This window comes from Epinephelus moara, chromosome 16 (genome assembly GCF_006386435.1).
Source record: "Epinephelus moara isolate mb chromosome 16, YSFRI_EMoa_1.0, whole genome shotgun sequence".
Taxonomy (NCBI): Eukaryota; Metazoa; Chordata; class Actinopteri; order Perciformes; family Serranidae; genus Epinephelus; species Epinephelus moara.
Genome location: NC_065521.1, coordinates 37724152 through 37747814, shown reverse-complemented (window position 1 = coordinate 37747814; position 23663 = coordinate 37724152). Strand labels below are relative to the sequence as shown.

The 23663-nt window shown below is 41.5% G+C and overlaps 1 protein-coding gene across 2 annotated transcripts; it reads right to left on the bottom strand.

Moving 5' to 3' along the window:
• Positions 1-117: 117 nt before the first annotated feature.
• dnmt3ba (DNA (cytosine-5-)-methyltransferase 3 beta, duplicate a) lies at positions 118-22052 on the bottom strand. Of its 2 annotated transcripts, XM_050063992.1 has the most exons (26): positions 21870-22052; positions 19135-19269; positions 18423-18568; positions 18010-18181; positions 16255-17897; positions 16008-16158; positions 15872-15925; positions 15555-15589; positions 15043-15180; positions 13465-13521; positions 13168-13317; positions 12981-13088; positions 11662-11791; positions 11409-11522; positions 11214-11258; positions 11033-11112; positions 10768-10880; positions 8807-8990; positions 8197-8281; positions 7046-7191; positions 6807-6897; positions 6504-6652; positions 6326-6411; positions 6136-6205; positions 4319-4437; positions 118-4222 (listed from the first exon to the last, which is right to left on the bottom strand). In XM_050063992.1, exons 2-26 carry the CDS (start codon positions 19256-19258, stop codon positions 4081-4083), a joined length of 4332 nt encoding a protein of 1443 aa, XP_049919949.1. In that variant the 5' UTR covers positions 19259-19269; positions 21870-22052; the 3' UTR covers positions 118-4080. The 2 variants fall into 2 exon arrangements, with proteins under 2 accessions (XP_049919949.1, XP_049919950.1); XM_050063993.1 differs by lacking the exon at positions 15043-15180 and having other exon boundaries at positions 21870-22027.
• Positions 22053-23663: the final 1611 nt, after the last annotated feature.

Sequence of the window (23663 nt, the reverse complement as noted above, 5' to 3'; positions counted from 1 at the left end):
ACAGGCAGCAGCTGATCAATAATAACTAATAGCTAATTTTTTTTTTCATTCAACAACACACAGCATAACAGCCTACAAGACATGTTCACATTCAGCTGCTTCCAATTTAACGCAGAGGGCAAAAAAAAAAAAAAAAAAGACAAAACCACAACCGAACTGTACATGCAAAGTTAGCACCATTAGCAGAGCACCATCAGGAATCAAAAGTCAATCAAAGATGTCGACCACATCACTGCCTGTCTGTAATGCATGTCTCTATGTAACTGCACCACATGCAGTGAACAGATACAGAGATGTGTGGTCGACCACAGAGAAGCTAACAGTGACTCATAATGAACGCAGCACCAATATGTTTAAGGAGCTCTATGTGACATTCAGAGCATTAATGAAGCAGCAAACAACAATCTGCTTGGTAAAGATATGGATGTGTGATGGCGTCCAGAGCAAAGAATGATGCCATGCTACATCTGTGTGTGATGTAATCTGAGCTTCTCTGTCTCTTGTTGTGGCAGATGGTCCAGCCACACATGCCTGTTAGTGCATGTACGTTCATCCCATGGGCTATCATCACTGCTGCTTGAGGCCCTGATCACACAGAAAGTGTTTCAGCAGCTGGAGGCGACTTTTTGAAATTGTTTTTAATGAGAATGAAGCTTTTTGCTTGAGGTTTTTGCGATGTCGTTTTTGCCGGAGCGCTCTGTACTGCCCCATGTCATCTCACGCCAACATCAAGGACCAACTCCTGGACCAACTGGTGGTACTCCCCCTGATCCACCCTCTTTTTTTAGGGTCTCATGTACCCACACAGATCTCCGTTTCCCTGTGCCCAACAAACTACTTGCTTACAGCTTCTCACCCTCAGCCAGAGCTACAGCAAGTACCCTCTCCCTGTAGATTGATGACACGGGAAGGTTAGAATACGGAGGTGAGTCTGTGGTTGCCTGGCGACAATAAAAAGGCGAAGCAAGCTATTTTTTTTTGCTGGTGGTATTCAATAAAAAAAGGCAGTGCGCCAACCTGCAAAAAGCTTTCTGTGTGATCAGGGCCTCACACTGCCCTCATACGGTGGTTAGCGCTGATATTGGGACAGTAGCTCCCATGCTCTAGTTCCCCCCAGGATAACACTGTAAAGGCCTTTGCACACTGAGTCTGTTTTTCTTTTGTCCAAAATTGTTCTAAAAATAAATACGTCATGTGTCAATCACGTTTGAACTTTCGTCTGTCATTTAGGATTTCGGAACAGGTTCGATTTTCTGCGTTTTTTGCTTCCGTTAGGGCCTTCAGAGACGTTTGACCAAGAGTCAGTGAAGAAAACGTGGCGGTGGGACTCAGCTGCAACAAGACAGAGGAACGGGGTGCACAAAATCATTTCATAACTCAAGTAGCTCACTTTCAACAGGTAAGATAGTAATATTCAGGTGGATGATAATGAAGAGGAGGAGGGGTGTGGACTGCAGACAGAATGTGGAGGACAGCTCCGCCCCTTCATGCAGCTGCGGTGCAAAATGCAAGACAGTCAGATAGGTAACTCCAGTGGAGAGAGGCAAAGGTGTCTTAACGTCGTCACGAATTGCGAATTTTCACAATGAATAAAACGCATCAGAATCAGTGTGCAATGGTTGTTTTTTTCCTAAGATAACAGATGATAAAAACTGACTCTGTGTGCGAAGGTCTTTAGCTCTGTTAGCACCGTTGCTGTTGTTAGCACTTTTCATGCTGTTAGCACCATTAGCTGCTAGCTGCCGGCTCAGCCTCCTCCATGTTGAGAGCCACATGCAGACAACCACTGAATCACAGATACACTCTGAATATCGTATAGAGCTCCTTGTAATTTTCAGTAAAGATAACATGATCCATTTAAACAATGAAAACACAGGTGAGCATAAATCGTAGTTTAGCTCTACCTGAACAGTACTGTTGATGTTTTAAAAGAATTTAAAAAAGGTTTCATTAAAAAAATATCAAACATTTTAACAAAACAAAAGTACACTCATGCAGACTAATGGTTCATGTCTCACTGAGATTTAACGGACCACATCAATGGTGTTTGTGTATATGATACATAAACATTACTGCTGTTAACAAAATTTGTAGCAGGGCAGCCAATAACAACTGCTTTCATTACTGGATAATCTGCCCATCACAATGTGATTGTTTTTGTCCAAACAGTGGTTTAAAATCCAAAATCCAACTTTTCAGAGTCCAAGGTGACAGAAAGAAACATTAAAGGAAGCACCAGTTGGATCTGACAGTCATGAAACACAAAGCAGTTGGTCCTGATACACAGTTAGGCCTCTGGTTACAAGTTCAAGGCTCACTGCTCTATTTAAGTAAAAAGTTTAAAAGCCTCCATCGCCATTTTTGGGGTGAGAATTGTGCAAAAACATTGTAATGATCCTATACGTCTCCTACATTAGAAGACACTGTTCACTATGTTTGTCAGACCTCTGCACTCTTGTCCTTATTACAGTAATATTGAAAACACTCACAACTGTTTGTTCTAAATGAGCAGACAGAACATATTTTTGGTATCAATTAGCAGTGCTTTAAACAGTAAAAATGTTAGCACCAATGCAAACCCAGTGCGGTAACTCTGAAACCCACTGGTGCACTACAGTCAGATGAATGTAATTAGGATAAAAAACATATTAAAAAGGATATTTAAAAAATCAGCTACTAAAAACAATATTAACATTCATCACAGCTAATGATGAACATAATTAGATTTGACTTAAAACCCCTGGTAGGGTTATGTAATAAAATAATAGAAAATAGAAACACAATCACGTAGAAAGATTTCATATTCATAAATTAAATACAGGATAAAAAATGAAACTGTCGATTTTTAACCATTAAATCGGTGTTGAGGTAGAGACCTGAGGACCGAACCACGAAGCAAGTTCAACAGCTCTCATTGGGTTACTAACATGGTGATCCTGAATAACCAGTATCATGAGGCTGGTTATCAATACAAACATATTAATCTATCATTATACAACAATGAGAAGGTATTTCATCCAATGATGATTGAGCTATTTTGGATTGGTGATATAATTAAAACCAGTTTAATTTAAAACTCTTCCTGCTGCCTTACATATATTACAATTATTATAATTATTATGGTAGGCAAAGTGATTATACTTTTCTATAAAAATGTCTCTATTGCAGCTTTATCGCTTCACTGCACTCTCAGTAGCCCTTTTCACACTGCCTGTTCAAGGCCAGAATGTCACGCTGTTATTCCACCTCGCCGTTCTGTATAAAAGGTGCGATCATGGAATGAGGAGAACAGAGTTGGCTCGCCTTTAAGCCTACAGCGGAGGTAGTAACAGCGCCAAACTGATGTCTGTGTACAACAGTCAGCAGGATAAAACCGATGTGACGTTTTGATGACGTGTTGTGTGTGCGACACACCGTCAGGACATTTAAAATGCAGCTAGCAGGAGTTAGCAGCTAGCTTAAAGAGCAGCAGAAAATGTCCACTTGCTTCCAGAATACTGGCATGCTGTCTAAGATCACACTCAAGAGCGGCATTATGCTGGTGTTGTTTGGTTTTGTATTCAAAATAGCATAGGCAGTGTAATGAGGGGTCTTCATTACACCTCTATGGCTGTATCCCTGTGTAAAAAAGGCCTGTGTCAGGATCCTGTAGGAATGAATAATTTTTCCACTCAGCTGATTGGTCAGTGATGGAGCTGTTGGCAGGTTACCAAGGTGATATTCCCGATTACAGGTGAACCAGCTTCGTGACACAGGAAACCTGAGTTGAGCCCAAAGATAGCTGGATAACCGTCTGATCTTGCTTCGTGATTCTGGTCCATGTTCGGAGCAAAAATATTTTTTGATAACAGTAACATAATTTGTCAAAAGAAACCTGAAAAAAAATTAAAAAGTGTCTGGTGATAGTGGCTCACAGATTACTGACAACTCACAGGATTAAAAGTAGCTCATGATTAAATCCTTCTAAAAGTCAAACTACTAAATTAAAAGTTTCAGGAAAAGACAGGAGAGTCTGAACTACCTAGTTATGCAGGGCGGGATAAGGCAGTAGGTTTACCGCTGCTGTTCAGTTCACAGACGTTATTCACATTCAAAATAATCCTTCAGCGGGGCGAAGAGGTGACGAATAACAGGAACGCTCCAGGAGCGACCCAGGACTTTCTGCCTCTGGTTCCGGCCCATGTTGTTTACGTCTGTGTAGTGTTTGGGGAAGCCAAAGATCCTGAAAGAGTCGACCAAGTGGAAAATGTTAATTACAAAATATGTGGTCACAACCCAGACGTGGCCTGCAAAAAATATATTTTCCAGAAATGCTCACTGTTCCATTTCGGTGCACCACAGGTAGTCCTCCTTGCCGTTCATGGAGACAGGTAGTGGTCCCATCTTCCCCTGCCTTATAGAGTTACTCTTTGTTGTGATGGTGCGGACTTTTTCAAACTGCAGGGAAAGACGACAAATCAGAATCAGGTTGTTTGTTCTTTAATACCACAGAGAATGCAACTCTATACCTGTTTCAAACAGGACATAGTATGAAAGTATGACTGAAAACCAGTATGGCAGTATGGTGTAGCATTATTTATTATCATATTACATTTCTTCAGTGGTTCCCAGCAGCATTTAACAATAATTCTTTATGATAGAGAGACTAATCGATTAAAATGATTAGTTAAAGTTTATGCTAAAATTATGAAACAATGAGTTTCCTAGCTACTGTAGCTTGCATAACTGACACTGTTTGCTATAGGTCTGGTGGTGATGACTGAAACTCCACAATAAGGGACTGAAGAGCGCCCTACAAACAAAATCTACGGTTAAGACAGTCGCACTTTTAGTTCATAAACATAAAAGATCTCCCAACAGCCTGTAATCAGATACAAAAATGTTTTCAAAGTGACATTGCTGCCATTTGTAATTATATTTAAGACACAGTTTTTGAGAAAACAGAATTCTTTGGAAGACTTTTAAAGACCCGCAGACACCATGCTTTCCTGTTTATGTGGCTGCTTCAACAACAACAAACAACAACAGAGTGTACTCACTTCAGGTTAAATGGTAAATAGACTGCACTAATATGCTGTGAGCAACTTGAGGTCCAAGGACACTTCGATCTGTGAGGAGCCAGAAATCGAACCTCTAACGCTCTGATTAATGGACGGCCCGCTTTCCTTTCTGAGCTGTCACTATCGATCATATACACAGTAAACTAAAGACCATTTCCACTGAGCAGTACCGTGCGGTTCAGTTAATTTCAGTACGTTTTTCTTTTCGTCTCCAATGTGAAAAGTTGTGGATGGTACCAATGGAACTGTTCCGTACGGTCCCCATTTTTGGTCCCCCCTCTGTTGGGGTACCTAGCACACAGATCTGGTACTAAAAGGTGGAGCTGTGAACACTGCAGTCTGATTGGTCAATAGAGGACGGTCACTCTGCTCAGGGCTGAGTTGTGGCTGGTTTTGAGGCTCATGTAACCACTGTTCATACTGTGGAGAGTTTTATTAGTAAACTGTAACTATAAAATGAAAGGATGTTTTGCTGCCTCTCACAGCAGCTGGAGTCTGAGAAAAAATAACTTCATTCACTGGGCCGACTGCCGGCAACTTTTAAGGTGGAACGTTAACTTGTAATGTTACTCAATGCATGAGATGACGACTTGAATCAATCAACACACATTAAATATTCCATCTGACAACTCTGACCATTCCATTTGTTTTTATATGACATACACTTTTAGTAATGAGTGGATCTCCAGGTGTTGATTTATATTAATTTCTGCCAGGTTATGTGAACTGCATATATTCTAATCCTCACTCCTTACACAGCAACACTAAACCCGAGCTTGCCTGACAAGGACTAAATGTGCAAACCCGCTATTTTTAAATATCCCATGGAGAGAGACTCTCACTGCAGCCTGTTTTATTTTGTTCAGAAAATGTCGGCGTGCACCCTCGTTCTGTGGACGATAAACAAGGTGCAGACTTCCATCTGTGTCACAGATAATGAGGAAATACAGTGAGTGCTGGACGGAGCAGTGAGTGACAAACGCCAGGGTCTAGGTACCATGTCTGAAGGGTTACTTTTGGTTCCAAAGGTACCATACCAAAAGTGTTTGGTGGAAACAGGCTTAAATGCTCCTACCTTTGCCACACGTCCGACTTCCAAACAGTCCTGGAGGCCCACTTTATCATCCAGAGATGAGGCAAGAGGTCTAAAGAGAAATGCAGACAGGCATGTAAATGGAACACTTCTTTTTAAAGAACTCGTTTTTTGTTTTCCAATGTGAGAATATGCATGAGGAGAAGGAATAAGATTGTGTTTTAGTATGTACCTGTTCATGCCAGGAAGGTTTCCCCAAAAGTAGCGCGCTCTATGAGCAGGACTGACTTTGATTGCATCAATAAGAATCGGATTACACTGAAAAAGAGGGAGAACAATAAAGTTTAATGCAGTCTGTTTCCTGCCATCGGACTGAAAGGATACTTTCACCTGTGATCAAATAAAATCACCTCAAGGAATCTGCAGATATCTGACTTGTCATTGGCACTCATGAAAACCACGTTCTCAAACAACCAGAAGAACGGGCGGTCGTCATCCTCCTTTGGCTTCAACAGGGTCAGAAGGCGGTAGAACTCAAAAAAGAGTCTTCCAGTGCCCTCTGCAGGCAAACAGAGAGACAAACAGAGAGGTTCATTACAGAACATTATGTGCTGAGCCCTTATTTCAGCCAGTATGTTATCAGGCACTCCTTGTTTGTTTGCTACCCTTCAGCTACCAAAATGCCTTTAAAAAGAAGTTTGGAGGCCGCATACCAAACAATCCTTTTCGAAGAGGGTTGACCATGGAGAGGTCGTTACATGGACTGCCTCCAATCAGAAGATCAAACGGACCCCATTCAGCCACCTGCAACACAAAACTACAGAGTTTAATTTCATATCTTCATATAGTTTAGTCTCTTTGAACTGACACAATCTTTGAATAGTTTAGCTTATGTCGCTTGAGTTCAGGTATGTGGTTAGTGAAGCACACATGTACTCCAGCTTGTACGCACGTGTTTCCTTGTGATGCTACGAACATCGTTTACATATTCGATCTTTCCCGCGTGCTTGATCATCCCCACAGCGATTGAATCCTCACAGATCTCGGAGGCAATGTAGCGCTCAATCTTGAAGCCCAGGTCTTTGAGCACCAGGTATCCTGTCAAGATACAACAGTAGGTAAGAACGATACACATTTTATGTAGTGTAAACTCCATTACCATTTCCATTATTAAAATTAGAGACTGTATAAAAGAAGTTAAAGAAGCCACTGTGGCATCACTTGTTGATGCCCCGAGTTTGGCATTTCAGCTGTTTTTTTTTTTGAGAAGAAGCCAGAAGTGACCATTTTTGGACAAGAGGCTGGAGCTGTTGAGTAGAGGAGGGTGGATTTGCCTGAGAACCCGAGGACATCACCATGGTGGCAACTTGTCAATCACAAGGTAGCATAAAGCATACCTTGCTTATTGTCTCTCTGCCAGCTTACACCTGGTGTTAAGATGTGTATTGGTGATCTGAACACAAGTGGAGGGTTGAGACACATCGCCAGTCACACCTGTTTTATCATGCATCTCCAGCTGACCACTTGGGTGCTGATTTTGTCATTGCTTTTGTCACTAAGGCTAAAAGGTCAAAGGGCCCCTCACACAGTTATTACATCCACACTCTCACTAGCATACTTGTCATGTTAGCTGCTGTGTTGGTACAGCTGGAGATATTGCTGGCAGTTGAATCGGCTCCTTCCACAGGGCAAAGTGATGGGTGGTCATGTAACTGTCACCCAACACGCATGTTAATACCAGGTGTAAAGCTCTATTTTACTCTAAATGGGACCATAATTTACAAAATAAACATGATGCTGTATTCAAGAAGAATTAAAACTAGCGACAGAGACCATTAAGTCACCATGAAGATGTTTACTGAGATAATAAATAAAGTGAGAAGCAGGGTAATTTTCTCGTAGACCTCTAAACAATCAGATTTCTTTTTGTAACCGATGGAGTCGCCCCCTGTTGGACATTAGAAAGAATACAGGTTTAAGGCACTTTTGCATTGGCATCACTTTTCAGACCTGGAAGAATCTTCCACTTCTTTTTTACAGCCTATGGAATGGGCAACACATCACAGAGAAGAGATGCGGTGTCATGTAAGATAATGAACAAACCAGTTGCAATGCCGTCAAAAAGTGAGAGCACCCTGATTGGTCTGCGCTGATCAGCAGGGATGGAGGGGTAAACTCTGTGGGGCTCCTGTAATTAAAAATAAAAGACACAACTTTGAGTACAGCTGCACCGATTAGTTATATAACAGCATATTCAGCAACAGACAGCTGTGAAACTTTCATATTAAGATACGTCTTCATGTACAAATATTTGCAATGTGGAGAAATGTAACAAATCAATAAATGTAATGTTTTCATCTTTGGTTGCAATAAACATGAGAGGAATAATTCTAATAGCTGCAACAATTACTACTGAACTACTCGATCAATGTTACTATATAGAAACTATTTTTTTTGCTTAATTGTTTCAGTTATTTATCAAACTGACACACCTTAAATTAACTGTTTTAAGAGAATATATACAGTATATATATATATATATATATGTTAGAGTGACATTACTTTTTACAGATTTTTTTCATAAACTTTGATGGCTACACTATCTCCGTTTTTTAAATTATTAATCTCAACCATGTTGTCATATAAACTTTAATGCCTGTGTGATTGTGTGTGTGTACTTCTGTGCACTGAGAGAATACAGTGTGGTACGTACAAACGCCATGGCGCTGTTGTTGACAAAGAAGTCCTGAACTTTGACACTCCAGTCTGGTCTGAGTTTGAGGTTTCCTTTGCACTGTGACGGATTGCACATGAAGCACCTCCAGGGATCAACATCTTTCACCTTGTCAAAGGTTCCTGGTCCCACCAGGATTTCCAGACAGTCCTTACAGAAACATCTGGGAGAGACAGAAAACACCCGAGAACACACATGTGAAAAAGAAAATGATAACTGTGCAAGAAGTTGAACTTTATAAAATGATGGAACTCCGATGTTCATTCAACAACAAATGCCTATAAACCCACGTAGACATCATATAAAAATGCTCTTTATAACTCCAGAACTTGCCTTAGAACCATCAAATATTTAAGTTTTGTTAAGTATTAAAGTCATCCGGTGATAGCTGTCTGTACAATTTATGGGTACATTGCAAACAGCTAATTATGCATACCTTTAACAGTTCTGTATGTCACAGTCAGAGCATTAGTGCAGCAGTGAACCACTATTTGTGTCCAGATTTAGTGGAGTAATGGCTTCCTGAGCAGAGAACGAAGTCATACTACGTCTGTTTGTGTTGTAATCTGAGCTTCTCTGTAGTTTGTTGTGGTAGACCTGTTGCGTGCGTGATTATTAGTGCACATATTTGTTTCCCACTGGCTAGCTCATCACTGCCGCTTTGCACTGCCCTCATACGGTGGTTACTACCCATCCTCCGGTTCTGTCTCGGTTGACACCGTTAGCTCCATCAGCACTGTTGCTGTTAGCACTAAGCCTGGAGGGGATCAAGTGTTTGGTTGTGTGTATCTATCTGTCTGTAGCTAATCTCACAAACTACTGGACCAATCAGCCTAATATTTTGTGTTCCCATTTCTGACAGTATGCTGAAGGACCTCTTGGGGTTGCAGTGATTCAAAATTGATGAAAAGCCAGTTTTATTGACTATTTAATGCATGATTAACTGCTGACTCCTTACTCCTCTTAACCAGCCAGTAGGGGTCACCAGTTTTGTTGCAGGCCAAAATTTAGCCTTCGTCATGGCTCAAAAACTGACATTAACAAAAAGGTTTGGACTGGCAATTTGAACCAGAGCATCTGCAGATTAATTCCATACCTGACATGTAAGGATCCACTACAGTTAGGCATGATATGAGATGAATGAGTCAATTGTTTTTCTTATTGTCACTGCCATCTTGACTAGGGGAGCTGCAGTGGCAATTCCACCACCTACCATGGCTGTGACCTGGTTTTGTTCATCCGCCACACGGTGTAATACCACAACAAGTTTCAGAAGCTTGCCTGCCCGATTTTGTAGACTTGCAGATTTTGTTGTTTTGGGTTGCTTTGTCCTTGATGTTTGTGCTTCCACCCTCTGTGAGTAAGAAGGCTATGTACTTAAATGTTTTGGTTTTTTTTTTTTTACTGTTTTAATGGTGATTAGCTTTTGGAACGCTTCTGAAAGGCACCGTACTCTATCTGCTGGAATTATAAGGATTGTCCAATGTGGCCACAGTTAGCTCCAGCAGCCGCCTGATGGAGATCTGCACTCTAGGTGCACTTTTCTAGTTCACACTGTTTATGGAGTTAGCACTGTTAGCTGCTAACCCCCAGCTAAGCCACCACCACCACACAGACAACTCATTCGTTCTAAATTTTGTATAGAGCCTCTTTCATGATGCCAATTTGCAGCAATTGCCTTGATTTTATCTAAAGGGAGCTACAGTGTTGGACTCTGATCCACCTGATGCTATTCACAATGGACTGTATGGTGATGGGAGGTCAAAGTAAAACATCTTCAGCAGGCATTCTCAAGTGTTTCAAAACTAAATCTGCATTAAAAGTTGATATGAATTGTCAATTTAGATTTGTGTGTCATGGTTTGAAACATTAAAGAAAATCACACCGAAGGCTTCAGTGATAAACAATAAACATCAGTATAACAGCTGAGCAGTGTTTACCTGCAGCAGCTGGCGTTGCCACACAGAATGACCTCAAAGCCGGCACAGCACACGGTGCAATACGACTGGTAGCCATCTTCATCGTAGCGATACAGTGTCTCCGAGAAGTTTTCCTGCAAAAAGTGACAAGGTCGTTTTGCAGCATTTGGGATGTTAATGGCAGCTGTGTTTCAGATGGGGGTTAGACATTCACAAACTGGGCTGGGATGGAGGAAAGCAGACCACCTACAGCAGACAGAGATAGATTGTTGGGTTATTAGATTACCTTGCATCTTAGACAAAGACCACCTTCAAACAAAGGGTGCTGCACTTCAATCTCAGTCGATCCACAAGACAAACAAAAATCTGAAATAACAAACCGTTACCTTAAGATTAAGAATTTCATGATTATTATCAAAGAAGATTTTAAATCAGAAACTTATTCAATATACTCGCACAAAACTTACGTTCAATTGTTTTGCCTTTCCCTTTGACATTTTCTCTTATTGATTCTGTAAAGAACAATATTAAAACAAATCTCAAACACCGAAAACACTGATGAAATTATCATAAAAGCTATGACTGAATCTAGGAGGTATTTTTTTGTTTTCATAAGAGTCTGATGTCAGGTACGTGTAATAAATATGGACAAAAATACGTACCTCTGTTGTAGATGATGGCGGGAGCAGTTGCCTTGTTTTTAAAAACATATTTCCTTTTTGGAGGGGGCTGGTTGTCAGACACGGCAGAGTCAGAATCTTGATGTGCACCAGCATCTTGAAGACCAGGAGAAGATGGAATCAAGAGGAACTGTTTTTACACATACAGCAACACTGTCTGAACCAGCCTCTATCTGGGGCGTCTGTAAATCTAGTGATTAAAAAAATAAGCAAATGTTTGTAAATGTGGACCTACCAGGAGGAACGAATCCTTCAGGTCCTGTTGGCAGAAATCCTTCAGAGGCCCATTCCAGCATCAGCTTCAGCTCTTTTTCTTTATTTCCTTCCGCCGCAGCAAAAGACTTCCCACATCGCTCACCTGCCAACTGCAGATTACGAACATTTCCTGGCACTGAGTTAACACATTCACAGAGTTTTGGAGCAATCAGCTTGACACCGTGATGCATGAAATATCTTTGATGTAGTGGTAGAGCAATTACTGGCCACAATATTCAGTATTTTTAGGATTACTGGATTCTTTTTTTATCTGATAACTGATAAAATAAATCAATTAAAATATGTGCTACTTTGGCTCTGATGCAGATGCATCAACATCCTGTTCACAGCACTGTCTGATGGTTTACACATCACTCCTATCAACACTGAGGCTGCTGCGCCACAGACAGCAAAGACGAGCACAGACCAGAGCTGCCCTGGTGAGTGAGTGAAGCTGTGTGTCGACCGTAAGGCAGCAGATATTACTGAATTTGTAATAAACATGACAATGACTCTGCAAAAAATGCCCAACTCACTGCATTTAGGCATGCACTGGCTCACCAAAATTCGACAACTGGAAAAACGTTGCCTGGTCTGATGAGTCTGGATTTCTGCTGCCACATTCAGATGGTAGGGTCAGAATTTGGTGTAAAAAACATGAAAGCATGGATCCATCCTGCCTTGTATCAACGGTTCAGGCTGCTGGTGGTGGTGTAATGGTGTGGGGGAGATTTTCTTGGCACACTTTGGGCCCCTTAGTACCAACTGAGCATGGTTTAAACACCACAGCCTACCTGAGTATTGTTGCTGACCGTGTCCATCCCTTTATGACCACAGTGTACCCATCTTCTGATGGCTACTTCCAGCAGGATAACACACCATGTCACAAAGCTCTGACATCGCCTCCCATCAGCTCCCTCACAGTACTGCTACACACACTTGAACTGTTGGCCATTTGTGTGCATCCAGTGGACACCACTGACTCACCTGCTCTCTGCTTCGGTGTGCTACACCAAGTGCTTTGGACTAAACTTGTGTCTTGGAAGGTTCCGAGCCAACAAATTAACTCTCACTCTTACTTTTCACAATGACAAGTGGTTTCATTAAAGACTATTACAAACTGTCTTTCTGTCTTCTGTGCTGCCAGTGGGTTCAGACCACACCCGTGACAGTTACATTGGTGGGCGACAAAAAAGTTGCAAAGAGGATGTGTAGGTTGAGAACTTGTACAGAAAAATCAAATTTGAGGAACAGGATGTGTAACAATGTTCTGATTTAGTTACAGTTTTAGTTTCTTACCTCAATGATCTGGTAGATGGCTTTCTTGTAGACGGGCAAGCTGGCAAAGGAGTTTTTACAGAAGCACTTAGTGAATAAACGAAATGGCATCAGACCCTCGGTGTAGATCTGAAACAGGTAAAAATGAGGACATGAAAATCCAGTTCAAGATGTCATGTGTTTCTGTAGCTCAAGCACATCTACTAACCTCCGAGAACATCCCGTCTCCGAACCACTCCACCCTCCGCATTCCTGGGGGAGCTGACTTGGTTTTCCAAGGCATCACCATCCCAGGCCAACAAGGAAAGCCCTTCACTTTCCCCCACACCAGCTCTCCTGTTGGAAACCCTTTCCCATCCTGGAGACATAAAAAAAACAAAGAAAAGCACAGATGATTCAAAACTATATTTTCATCTAAGAAAAAGATTTTCTACTACATGATGTTTGATTGGCAGACTATGGGAACAACTGCATTGTGGGATCCTTTCTGTAGGTGTTACATTACCTGGTAGGCCTCTTTCCGTCGTCGTCTTGGTGTGGGTTTACTGGGTGTCTCTTCTGCCTGAGAGTCAAATACATTTAGAATAGAGTCAAAACATTTAAGTCAAAGATAAAAGGTAGTTCAGGTGAAGATCTGTGTATTTAAAAAGCAAATGCATTACTATTACTGCATTTGATGGTACATAGTTCTAAATTTACCACCAATCATTTACATAGTTGTTTTTTAATTTAATTTCAGGTGACTTGGAGAAGAGAATTTGCGAAAAACAAGAAGCAGCTGAGCCCTTCATCATTGCTCAGATATGAACATTTAGTTTGTTATTATTATTATTATTAGGAGGCACCACGTGGACAAAGTGACTGATGAACCTGAAATGCTGGTGTGTTAGCGGTGGGATCGGCTTCTGATGGTTGCATTTTTCATGTTTTCATTTGTTAAGCTCAGAGTCTAAAGGGTAATCCACCCAGGAAGTGTTTTTGATGTCCATCACTCAGTCATTTCACAGAACAGACGTGCTTATTTTATGTTAAATGTAACATAGTAATGTAACAAAATGAACCTAAGTTCCTTTCAAAGTTCCCTTCAGTGTTCTAAACCTTGTATACACTGTGCAACTGTGGACTGTCACAGATGAAAGTTGACAAAGTGAAAGAAAGGTGGTGATATCTTTGGTGGTTTTGTGGTTCTAAAATGCTGGCCCTATGTTGCACAGTGAGAGGGATTCAAGGATGGCCGTTATCATGGTCTTGCGATCAAAGACAGCCTGAGATAAAACTCTGACAGTGCCAGAAATTTGGGGTGACCATCTAACTGTGTGACGGCTGTTAGGCCCTACATCTTCTAACCAACAGACATGCAGCTTGAAATGACGCACTGATCAGTGTGACAATGCCAAATGTTAGTTAGCCTCTTTTCCCAAGCCACGACCTCATCACATTATCATCCTCTTCCTCAGACTTTTTTGACACACATAAAGGCCACTATAGCAAGTGCTTGAATCATATTTGTTTTCATTTTTCTCTTATCCCTACAGCGTCACAGATGGATGACGCACACTGATGTTTGTAGAGTGTAATCTGTCATAGGCGTTGTCATCCTACAGTCTGCATATGTCAAACTTGATGTCATACCCAAGTTTATAAGATCCATGTCCCACAGCATAGGCAGCACTAAACTTATAAGATTGCTAAAATCTCACAGTCTATAAGAGCCTTATTCAAAAGGATTTAGATTTGATCAAATGCTATCAAGCTTCAGCCCTAGATGTAATCAAACAATCAGATACTCATGCTTGTCATTGTGCCAGATGCTCTTGTTATAGCTAGTATAAAATAACAAACCCTCTCATTCACATTTTTGGCCTCGTTTTGGAGGTGTAACTGCAGAGTGACAGACACACCACCGCACAAGTATAAATGCTCACAACGGCGTATGCCATGTGAGTAGGCTAAGACATAGGCTCTGCATAGAGCTGACGCACAAGTATAAATCCGTCTTTAGAGAGTTGACGATGGCTGTACTCATTTATGTTGCGCTACTGTGCATGAAAGCTTCAGCTGGTAGTATACTGAGTATACCTACCGCTTCATCTTGGGACTCCGGCTTCTTATGAGCACCTACGGGGCTGGACCAGGTGCTAACACCAGCCTGAAACACTGTACGGGCCTGAGGCTTCTGGCGCAAGCTGCTCTCCCAGCCAAAACCTCCCCTAATGGCCATCTGAGAGACAACACACTCTCATTACACACTCAAATATAATGCACATGTAAATGCACATCAAAACACATATATTTGCCTTCCTTTAGGCATAGACTGCACCGCATCATATCAGTGATAATGTTTGTCATAAAAAATAAAGATGTACGCAGAAGGCAAAATGACTGTTAGTATATGAGAGGGAACACAAAGAGCGAATTATGATGCAGCCAAAGTATGTTTCTGTGTTGTTCTGACTTACAGTGTGTGTGTACAGCTGACCGTATTCATGGTCAAATAACAGACATCACAGCTGCATTTGAATTCAGAACAACCGAGTCCTACTTGTCATTAAAAAGCCATTTTCACCACAATGTTTCTTTCTGACAATCTTTTACCTCTTTCCACGGGGTGCCATTCTCGCCAGCATGTTCTGCGGAAGGAAACAAAAAGTATTTTAGTACGTTAAAGTGTTTCTGACATGTTAGTTAAAACTGGAATTCTGGAAAATTACGTGATCCACAACCTGATGCTCATTACAAAATATTTTTTTAAGGCTTGTATGTTTTACTCATCTCAAGCTCGACTAAAATGTACTTCAATTCACAGAATAGATTTGTAACAGTTAAATTACAGTTTCATAATAACATATTTGGAATTTTTCTTTTAAAAAGTGTAAATTCTGCAAATTAAAGTAAACATTTTTTTTACTTACCATGTATCTTTATAAGGCGGACTTCACACGGCCTCAAATTAAGGCCATTCAGTTCTAGAAAATAAGATAAAGGTGTGAATAAGGTGGGATCCAATGCACTGACTTAATGCAAATATAACTTCCTTGTTTAATTTACCAGATGGACTTTGTTTCTTCTTATTTCTAGTGCGAATCGGGGTGCTGCTGGTGTTGTCAGAGAGGAGGCTGTCAGACGTGACTTCCAACTCACTTTCTGTTAAGGTTTCATTCTCAGACAACAGTGCAGCATCATCATCTTTCTCTAGCACCTGAGAAATGAAATAAAGCAAGTGCCAAGAAAGAATTTAACACACAAAAACTTAACACAGACAAAAGATGTTGATACAGCACCTCAATTTACATACCTTACAAATCTGCTTAGCCTCAAGTGGAGGGCAGGGGAAAGACAGCATGGTCAAAACAAGCTTTCTAAAGAGTGAGGTCGGCTTGGTGTCCTTCAGTACGCTGGCCCAGTGTTTCTCTACTGAGACCTCGGCTGAGTTGTCCTTCTCTCTCTCCTCAGCCTTCTGATACTCAAGGAATTCACTTGTGAGCTGGCTGACCTCCTCAGGGGAGCTGCAGATTCCCAGCTTGGTCCCAAGCTCCCCAACCACTTCTCCAGTCACCTTCACCCTGCTCTGCGGGTTCAGCAGCTGAGCTATGCTCCTGAGCACCTCATCATCTAGAGGCAGCTTCTCTGCAATGCAACCTGTGAGTCCGATGTAGAAAGACAACACCTCCTCTTTAAACAGTGGTAGAACCTCTGTAGCCTCAGGCTCATTCAGGAGGTCTTCCACAGCTTTCCCGCCCAGACTGAGTTCAGGGCTGGACAGGTGGAATTTCTTGTCCTTCAGGATGTCAGCATCGCGTTCTTTGAGGAAGCGAACTGCAGCTTCAGGATGAAGGAAGTAGGAGGTGTAGGTACACAGCAGCCTACTGGCTTCTTCTAGGATGAGCAGCATATCAGCCCGGGTAGCTCCCTCCTGGGTCTGCAGATGCTTTCGGAAACTGAGCAGAGGCTTTAGAGCCTGCTCCAGGAAGATATATGTTGCCCTGACTTTGGGATCCTGCAGCTGGGAACAGATTAACTTGGCTTTGTCATCACCCTCGTCGCAAGACTTAAAGTACGTTATGAGATCTGTCCATGTTTCCAAGAGTTTTGAGACTAACAGGCAGAGCATAAGGCAGCTGTTGTAGAGATTAAATGATGAACCCTCCACATTAGTATCTGAGCCAAAAAGAGCCTCGAGGATGTTATTCTTGGTAGAGCAGGAGGAGTGATGGGCATGGATGTCTACCATCAAATCTTGGAGACTGTTGAGCTCCTTAACACCTGCAAAACAAGCAGCATCCGTGATGGCATTCAGCCCTCCAAAGGCTACTATGTTCGAGTTGAGTTCCCTGAGCTGCGAGCAGATCTGCTCAGAGGCTGCACCATTACCATCAGAATAAACAGCGGCAAGATTATCTGTGTGTAACCCAAATTTCTTCAAGGTCTCCACCACCGCTGGTGCTGTTTGACCATCCACTGACCGAAGAGCATCAAGGAATCTGATGAAGTGCCTGGAGGCTTCAACATCAAAATACCCAATAAGGACCACAGAGGCAACGTCATCCTCTCCCAGGGTATTCCCTTCATAAATATACACACTATATGGAGTGTGTTGGCCAATAGATCCAATGTCTTTGGAGTACTGCAACGACCTTTTACAGCCTGCAAGTCTGGACAGTTGATCACCATTAGCAGAGGGTTTACTCTGCAGGCCAACACCACTGTAATTATGTGCCCTTTTCTTGTGTTTGTTTGTTGCCTCATGTCGCCTGAGTTCAAAAACGCCTTTCTGATATGTCTTCAGGTTTTTCTTGCAAGAGCGGCAGAGTGTATATTCCTCTCCAAAAGTACTGCGTTCAACCCAATCAAACATGTCCTTCCACGTTTCAGAGAAAGGGAATTCTCTAGTCTTTGCAGTGCTGATCTTCTCTGTGCCTGATTCAAGTTTAGGTTTCTCTAACAAAGTGAGAGAAAAACATTATTACAGCACAGTAACTATAAATGTGGTGACAGAAACACAATGTGCCGCCTTATTTTATTATCACAGAGATAGAAAATGTTAAGATACCTCTAAGCACCTCGGGAGGTACAAAAATAGGGCTGATATCCTGGCTGTTCCGAGCTTTCACAGGGTCATATTCTTCATTTTTCCCTTTTGTGGTGTAGAAATTTTTGAACCACTTCAGAATGTCGAAGTTGCTCTTAGAATCCCCTTTTATGAGCTCCTCTACTGGAATCGACTAAACCAAGAAAAATAAATGACAAAATTTAGAAATGAATATAATTTTCATCTTGAACATCAGGGATATAGTTTAACAGTTTCATCAACACATGAGAAGATAATTAAAGACTGTGGCTAGCTCAGCATGAAGACTACAAACAGGGGGAAACAGCTGGCCTTGCTCTATCTTAAGGTACAAGGTCTGCTTACCAGTATTCTAAATAAACTGTAATCTACTCTGCTAAAGAAAAGGTACATACCTTTGTGATGCCGCTCTTGCTGAGGGCCTCAGTGAGGAGACTGAAGTTGTGCTTACAGTCATCCTCACCCTGTGCATCAAACTTCACCTTGGTCAAGTCAACAGAGCCAGGAATAACCCAGTCCATGATCTGACAGTGACACGCCCCTGAGGGATCATGCAGAAAATAAACACAGATCAGAAAGTGTTGTCTGTGAAAATTGAAGTAAAGTCACTCTTGTGTTGTTTTTCAATAGCAGTGAGAGTATTGTGCAGAGCTGGGCTGTGAGTAACCATGACCATTCAAACTATGCTGGTGTGGTGCAGGCTTTTTTACACACAGCTCTTCATCTAACAGCTCACTGTGGCTGTTTCTACTTGTTCATTAAGATCTCCCACTGACTCTCACAGCAATTAAGTGACAAATACATTGCATTTAGCCATTTCACAATAAAAGCCTCCTGCTAGTTTGCTGGTGGAAAACTTTTAATGTGAAGTAGAAGCAGGAAATGTGCGAGTAAAATACAGTGAAATAAGGTTGATATCTGAAAGTATGAACATGAATGTGTGAAACTTAACTCTAAATAAAATACATTTAGTGACAAGTCACAAAGGTACCGCTGTACCGTTGCACTGCATTATATGAAGTGTTAGCCCGAGGACATTTTTCAAGCAGTGCTGCTGCTAAGTGCATGTGGGGGAAACACTGATATTGGCTCATAGTGATGAATCACCTGAACCCATCTGCCGCACATCTTTGAAGTTGGTCTTCAGCAGGTTGTTGATCCAGCACACCACATAATAGCGGCTGCTTTTATCACGGAAGGATTCAGGAGTCACAACCGCTGTGCTTTCCATCTTGCAGCAGTCTAAGAAAGAAAACTAAAATTAATCATTTCATAAACAAAAGCATTATTATCATCATTAACTCATTATTACGAATATAATTCATTTTACATTTTGATCTACACCAAACATAAAATCACAACATTCTTTAAATTTTGACTGTTGGGCGGCTGTGGCTCAGAGATAGACCAGAGGCTTGTACTACGAAGCCAGTTCAACTTCGCCTGAATAACCTGTACTACAAAGCTTATCAACTAGTTCAGTCAACTCTGGGTTTTCCTATCCAGCCACGAGCGCATTCATGTGAAAGAGGCAGGGGTGTTAATTACGAGTGACATCGCCAGAACAATGAATGATGAAACAGTACTGAAAGTGCCTGGGACTGTGGGACAGTAACATGTCAGTGGCGTGGGATGTAAACAATACTCTGTAATCCTAAAACAGAAAATACAGAAAAGATTTAAACATTATCCAAAAATTAAACTTCAGCCGATAGTTAAATTACATGCAGGTATCACAGGGCGACAGGCCTATGTGACATTAGTATAGTGTATTTTTTGCTGTTGAGTTGGTTGATGATGAATATGTCACATAAAACAATTCAAATAATGTTCCTACAATGCAGTAGCAGCAGGTGGAAAAGTAACCTGTAGTTAATGACTGATGAGGTCTACCTGACCGAAATGTGGCATTTACAATAACAGGAGCCAATTAACAGTGTGTGGATTATTTTACTAATAAAATATTATCTGTTTCATCCTAGTTCTCATCACGTAGATGTCTCATGTTATTCTGAGCTGCAGTGATGAATCAGAGTGTAAAAGTAGCAGCAATGTCCAGTCACTGCAGACCTAAGTAAACTATGCGTAAGTTAAAATACAGCTAAAATCATGTGTTTGGTTTTGTAGATGATCTCTGTTTGTTAGAAGATCTGTTTAAAACCAATGGAAACAGAGCCCTGGAACAATGAAACGATTCTAATGACCTACAACAATAAAGAGTAAAGGCTCCTCTTTTTCTTTTTTCTTTTTTAACCTGTCTCTTCAGACATTTGTCCATGGATACTTTTTTCTTAAGCGATCTAATTGGTCAGAGGTCGGGTTGTTGACAGGTTGTGATCCGATACTCTGAAGTTAACCTGCTCTGGAGTGGGTTAGCTGTTCAGCATAAGTTACCATGGTGATTTAGCCTGAAAAATACAGAACCAGCTTCGTAGTACTGAAAACCCAGAGTTAACCTTGAAGTTACCTCGCTAACTTCAAATCCTGCTTCGTAGTACAGGTCTCAGGCCATCCACTAATAATGAGCAATTTGATCCCAATTATTATAATTAAATCACAAGTCTCTCTGCTTGGATTTATCTTTAACCACCACACCCAATTCACTGTGTCTCATATTACTTCTTATTAGACACTGGCAGGAAGTTTTAAGAATGCAAAAAAAAAGACATAATCTCATTTTATTTTGTAAATAAATGGAATGTTTGAGTGTTTAATTAACTGTCTTGTATTACACTTATGTTTGGTTTGTTATATTTATCTGTTATACAGCTTTGTACAAGTCCTGTGTTTAAATGTGCACCCCACATCGGATGCGTGAGCCAACACCACCACCACCAACTGGCCTACATCATTCATTCAACACTGACATACAGGCTATGATCTCCAGCTTAGTTTTTCTGTCATGCATGACCTTCCCAAACTTAAAAAGGTACATTTCATATTGTTATATATACAGTCTATGGTTTACCCCTACCCCACACTGACTTCCTGGGTGGGGGAAGGGGATGATACTGTCCCAGTGGGTGGGTTCTAATCTCCTATTGTCTGACAGTGGATGATAAAAGCTGAGTGCTTTCTGTCAAATAATGGTAACGTCTGCATCTTTTGGTTGTATCTGACTGTTTTCTTGTCATATATACATTATGAGCTGAGCTATGGCTGAATGTACAGGACACGAGCCACGTTGCTAATGCACCCTCCCCTCCCTCACGTGGTGTACTTTTTTGCCGCGAATGTTCCCCAGTGCACCACACGCACCGACAACGGCACTTGAGCTTTAACATCAGATCATGTTACTTTACTTACAGGTAAACAAATACAATGCACCACAAGTGGTACAGTTACTACCACGCAGACCGGCATGTGCAGTTCCATTGTCAGGGATTGTCTGTCACTAATTTCGTGCATGGTGCAGAGGATCTCACGAGGGATATTTGTGTTTTAACACTGTGTTCAAACAAGAAGCAAAAAGTGATGCATTCACATTCCAACAGCCGTTACAGACGTTGTAATTGCAGGTGACTAACCACGCATACGCACGTTATTACAGCAGCCGACATAGATAAACTAATTGAAGTCAATGGCAGTCAGATGAGGAAGTCGAAACCTCCCGGCTCCCTATCCATTCTGCTACTATCAATGTGGGTTTGCCGGTCTTTGTGCTGGGAGCCTACACAAGGTTGGATTTACAACAAACCAGGACAATAAAGACTGTAACATCATCACCCTGTGTGTATCATCCGCTAACCGCTTTTATTACAACAAAAAAAAGTCTCAATACAATATAAGCGGTTGGTTTTGTGTATAACGTTACATAATAGATTGACCGTGTATTGACTTACCTAACCGGGGATGCTCCTACTGACTCTTGCTTGTGCCCATTGGGCTGAAGCAGATCGTCCAGACTGGTCACGCCTCTTGAGGAGGAGCCGGAGAGCGTTGCTAGGAGGAGGAGGGACGTCCCGAAGCCTACGCTTGGCCTGCTGCCCCCGAAGCCCGGCTCTGCATAGGACGACCGATGCTGGAGGCCGTCCCGTAATAGGACATCGAATAATTCTGTGCCCGGGATTATGAAACCTCCACCCATGCCGAAGTGAACACAACGTACCCACAGACTAACACCAATACTCTAATATTCCGCTATATTGCTCCACTGAAATGTAAAAATACATATCTCGTCAATCTACAGCTATTCGGGGAAAAAAGCCGTTAACCAAGCCAACTCAGTTCTGGTCTTATTTCTAAAAAATACACCACTGCACAGGCCTGACACACCTACCATTCGCCCCCTAAAGGTTATCGCAGTTTGATTAATAATTAATCATTAACACGATGCTAGCGCTGCACGGCAGAGAAAATACCCAAAACAAATTTCTCTTCAGTTTGCGACGAACATGCTAGCTCACCGCTTCCGGTGTAACGGTAGGCCGTCGTCGAGGAATGCTTAGGTTAATTATTCCTCTAAAAGAACTGTCCTATAAATTGGGTAGCGACATGTTATAGTGATGAAATAAAGGCAAACGCAATACAGTCTAACGGTACCTTACTTAACTGGAACAGAAGTGAGCTAATGGTAGTTAAAATGCGTTTTTCGTCGATGAACAAGCTAACATTATAGCAACACCAATATAGCATTATCTTGCCTGAACATACGGCGACTGTTGGTTTGTTCTGTTATACTATCTAACGTTCAAAATGGTGACTACTGAAACATTAAAAACAACTATCAAACTCGTGACCAGCCGTTTATCACACGCCGTTACGATACACAAGATACCGTTTCACTAACATGGCGGCTGTGTCGCAATTACAAACACTTGTCGCCTGTTTATCAGCCTCTTTCCTACCATAAGGCCTATCTGCATTGTATCCCGTTGTTAACAGTGTCATGGCGCCCTATCAGGCCAATAGGTGGACGGAGTGTCACAGCACTGAACGACCGACAACACGACGTTATCACTGTGAAACTTTAACGGTTGATGCGGCCTCGTGACAGAAACTGACGGCGATGCTCAACTGCCAATAGAACAACCTAGCGCAACCAACATGGCTACTATCGCCATTTTGTGTAGCAGGGAAAGTGAAACCTACACTCTCTGAACCATAAGTTAGGAGTCACTTAAAATGACACCGAGGCCTAACATATCAGTACAGGAACACATTATGTACTTTTACTGTTTTAAAACAAAAATGACTGCAAAACACTTTTGTAACTTTGATTTGAAAGGTATATATATATATACATATATATATATATATATGTATATGTATGTATATAATTTCTGCCACTAGTGGAGGATGATCCACATACTGTACAAGCATACGTTTTTTCTTGGATTTGGTCTTATTTCTGATATGACTTCCATGGACTGTCGAGAAACCTTATATTCATGTCCTCTACATTTTTATGCAGTGTTTCCTCCATATCTGCAGCCACTAATTTCGTACCAACAGAGAAGAAGCCTGGTTAAAGACCCTTCCACCGGTTCCAGACTAAATTTGGCGGAAGTGTGTCTAAATTGATGCACAAGACATCAAGAAATATTTCCGTTTGATGAAATGGTGCAGCCATAAAACATGGAGTGCTTGGTTTGAATATCAATGTTAAAATCATACCCTAACTTAATAAGAGCTGG

Bases quoted from the DNA above. Each gene is read 5' to 3' on its own strand.
- dnmt3ba (XM_050063992.1), bottom strand. From the start codon at position 19,258: ATGGAAAGCACAGCGGTTGTGACTCCTGAATCCTTCCGTGATAAAAGC. The intron at 17,898-18,009 runs GTATCTTAACAT...TCACTTTGTTAG, and splicing joins ACCTCCCGAGGTGCTTAGAG to AGAAACCTAAACTTGAATCA. The intron at 13,318-13,464 runs GTAATGTAACAC...TTATGTCTCCAG, and splicing joins GACGGAAAGAGGCCTACCAG to GATGGGAAAGGGTTTCCAAC.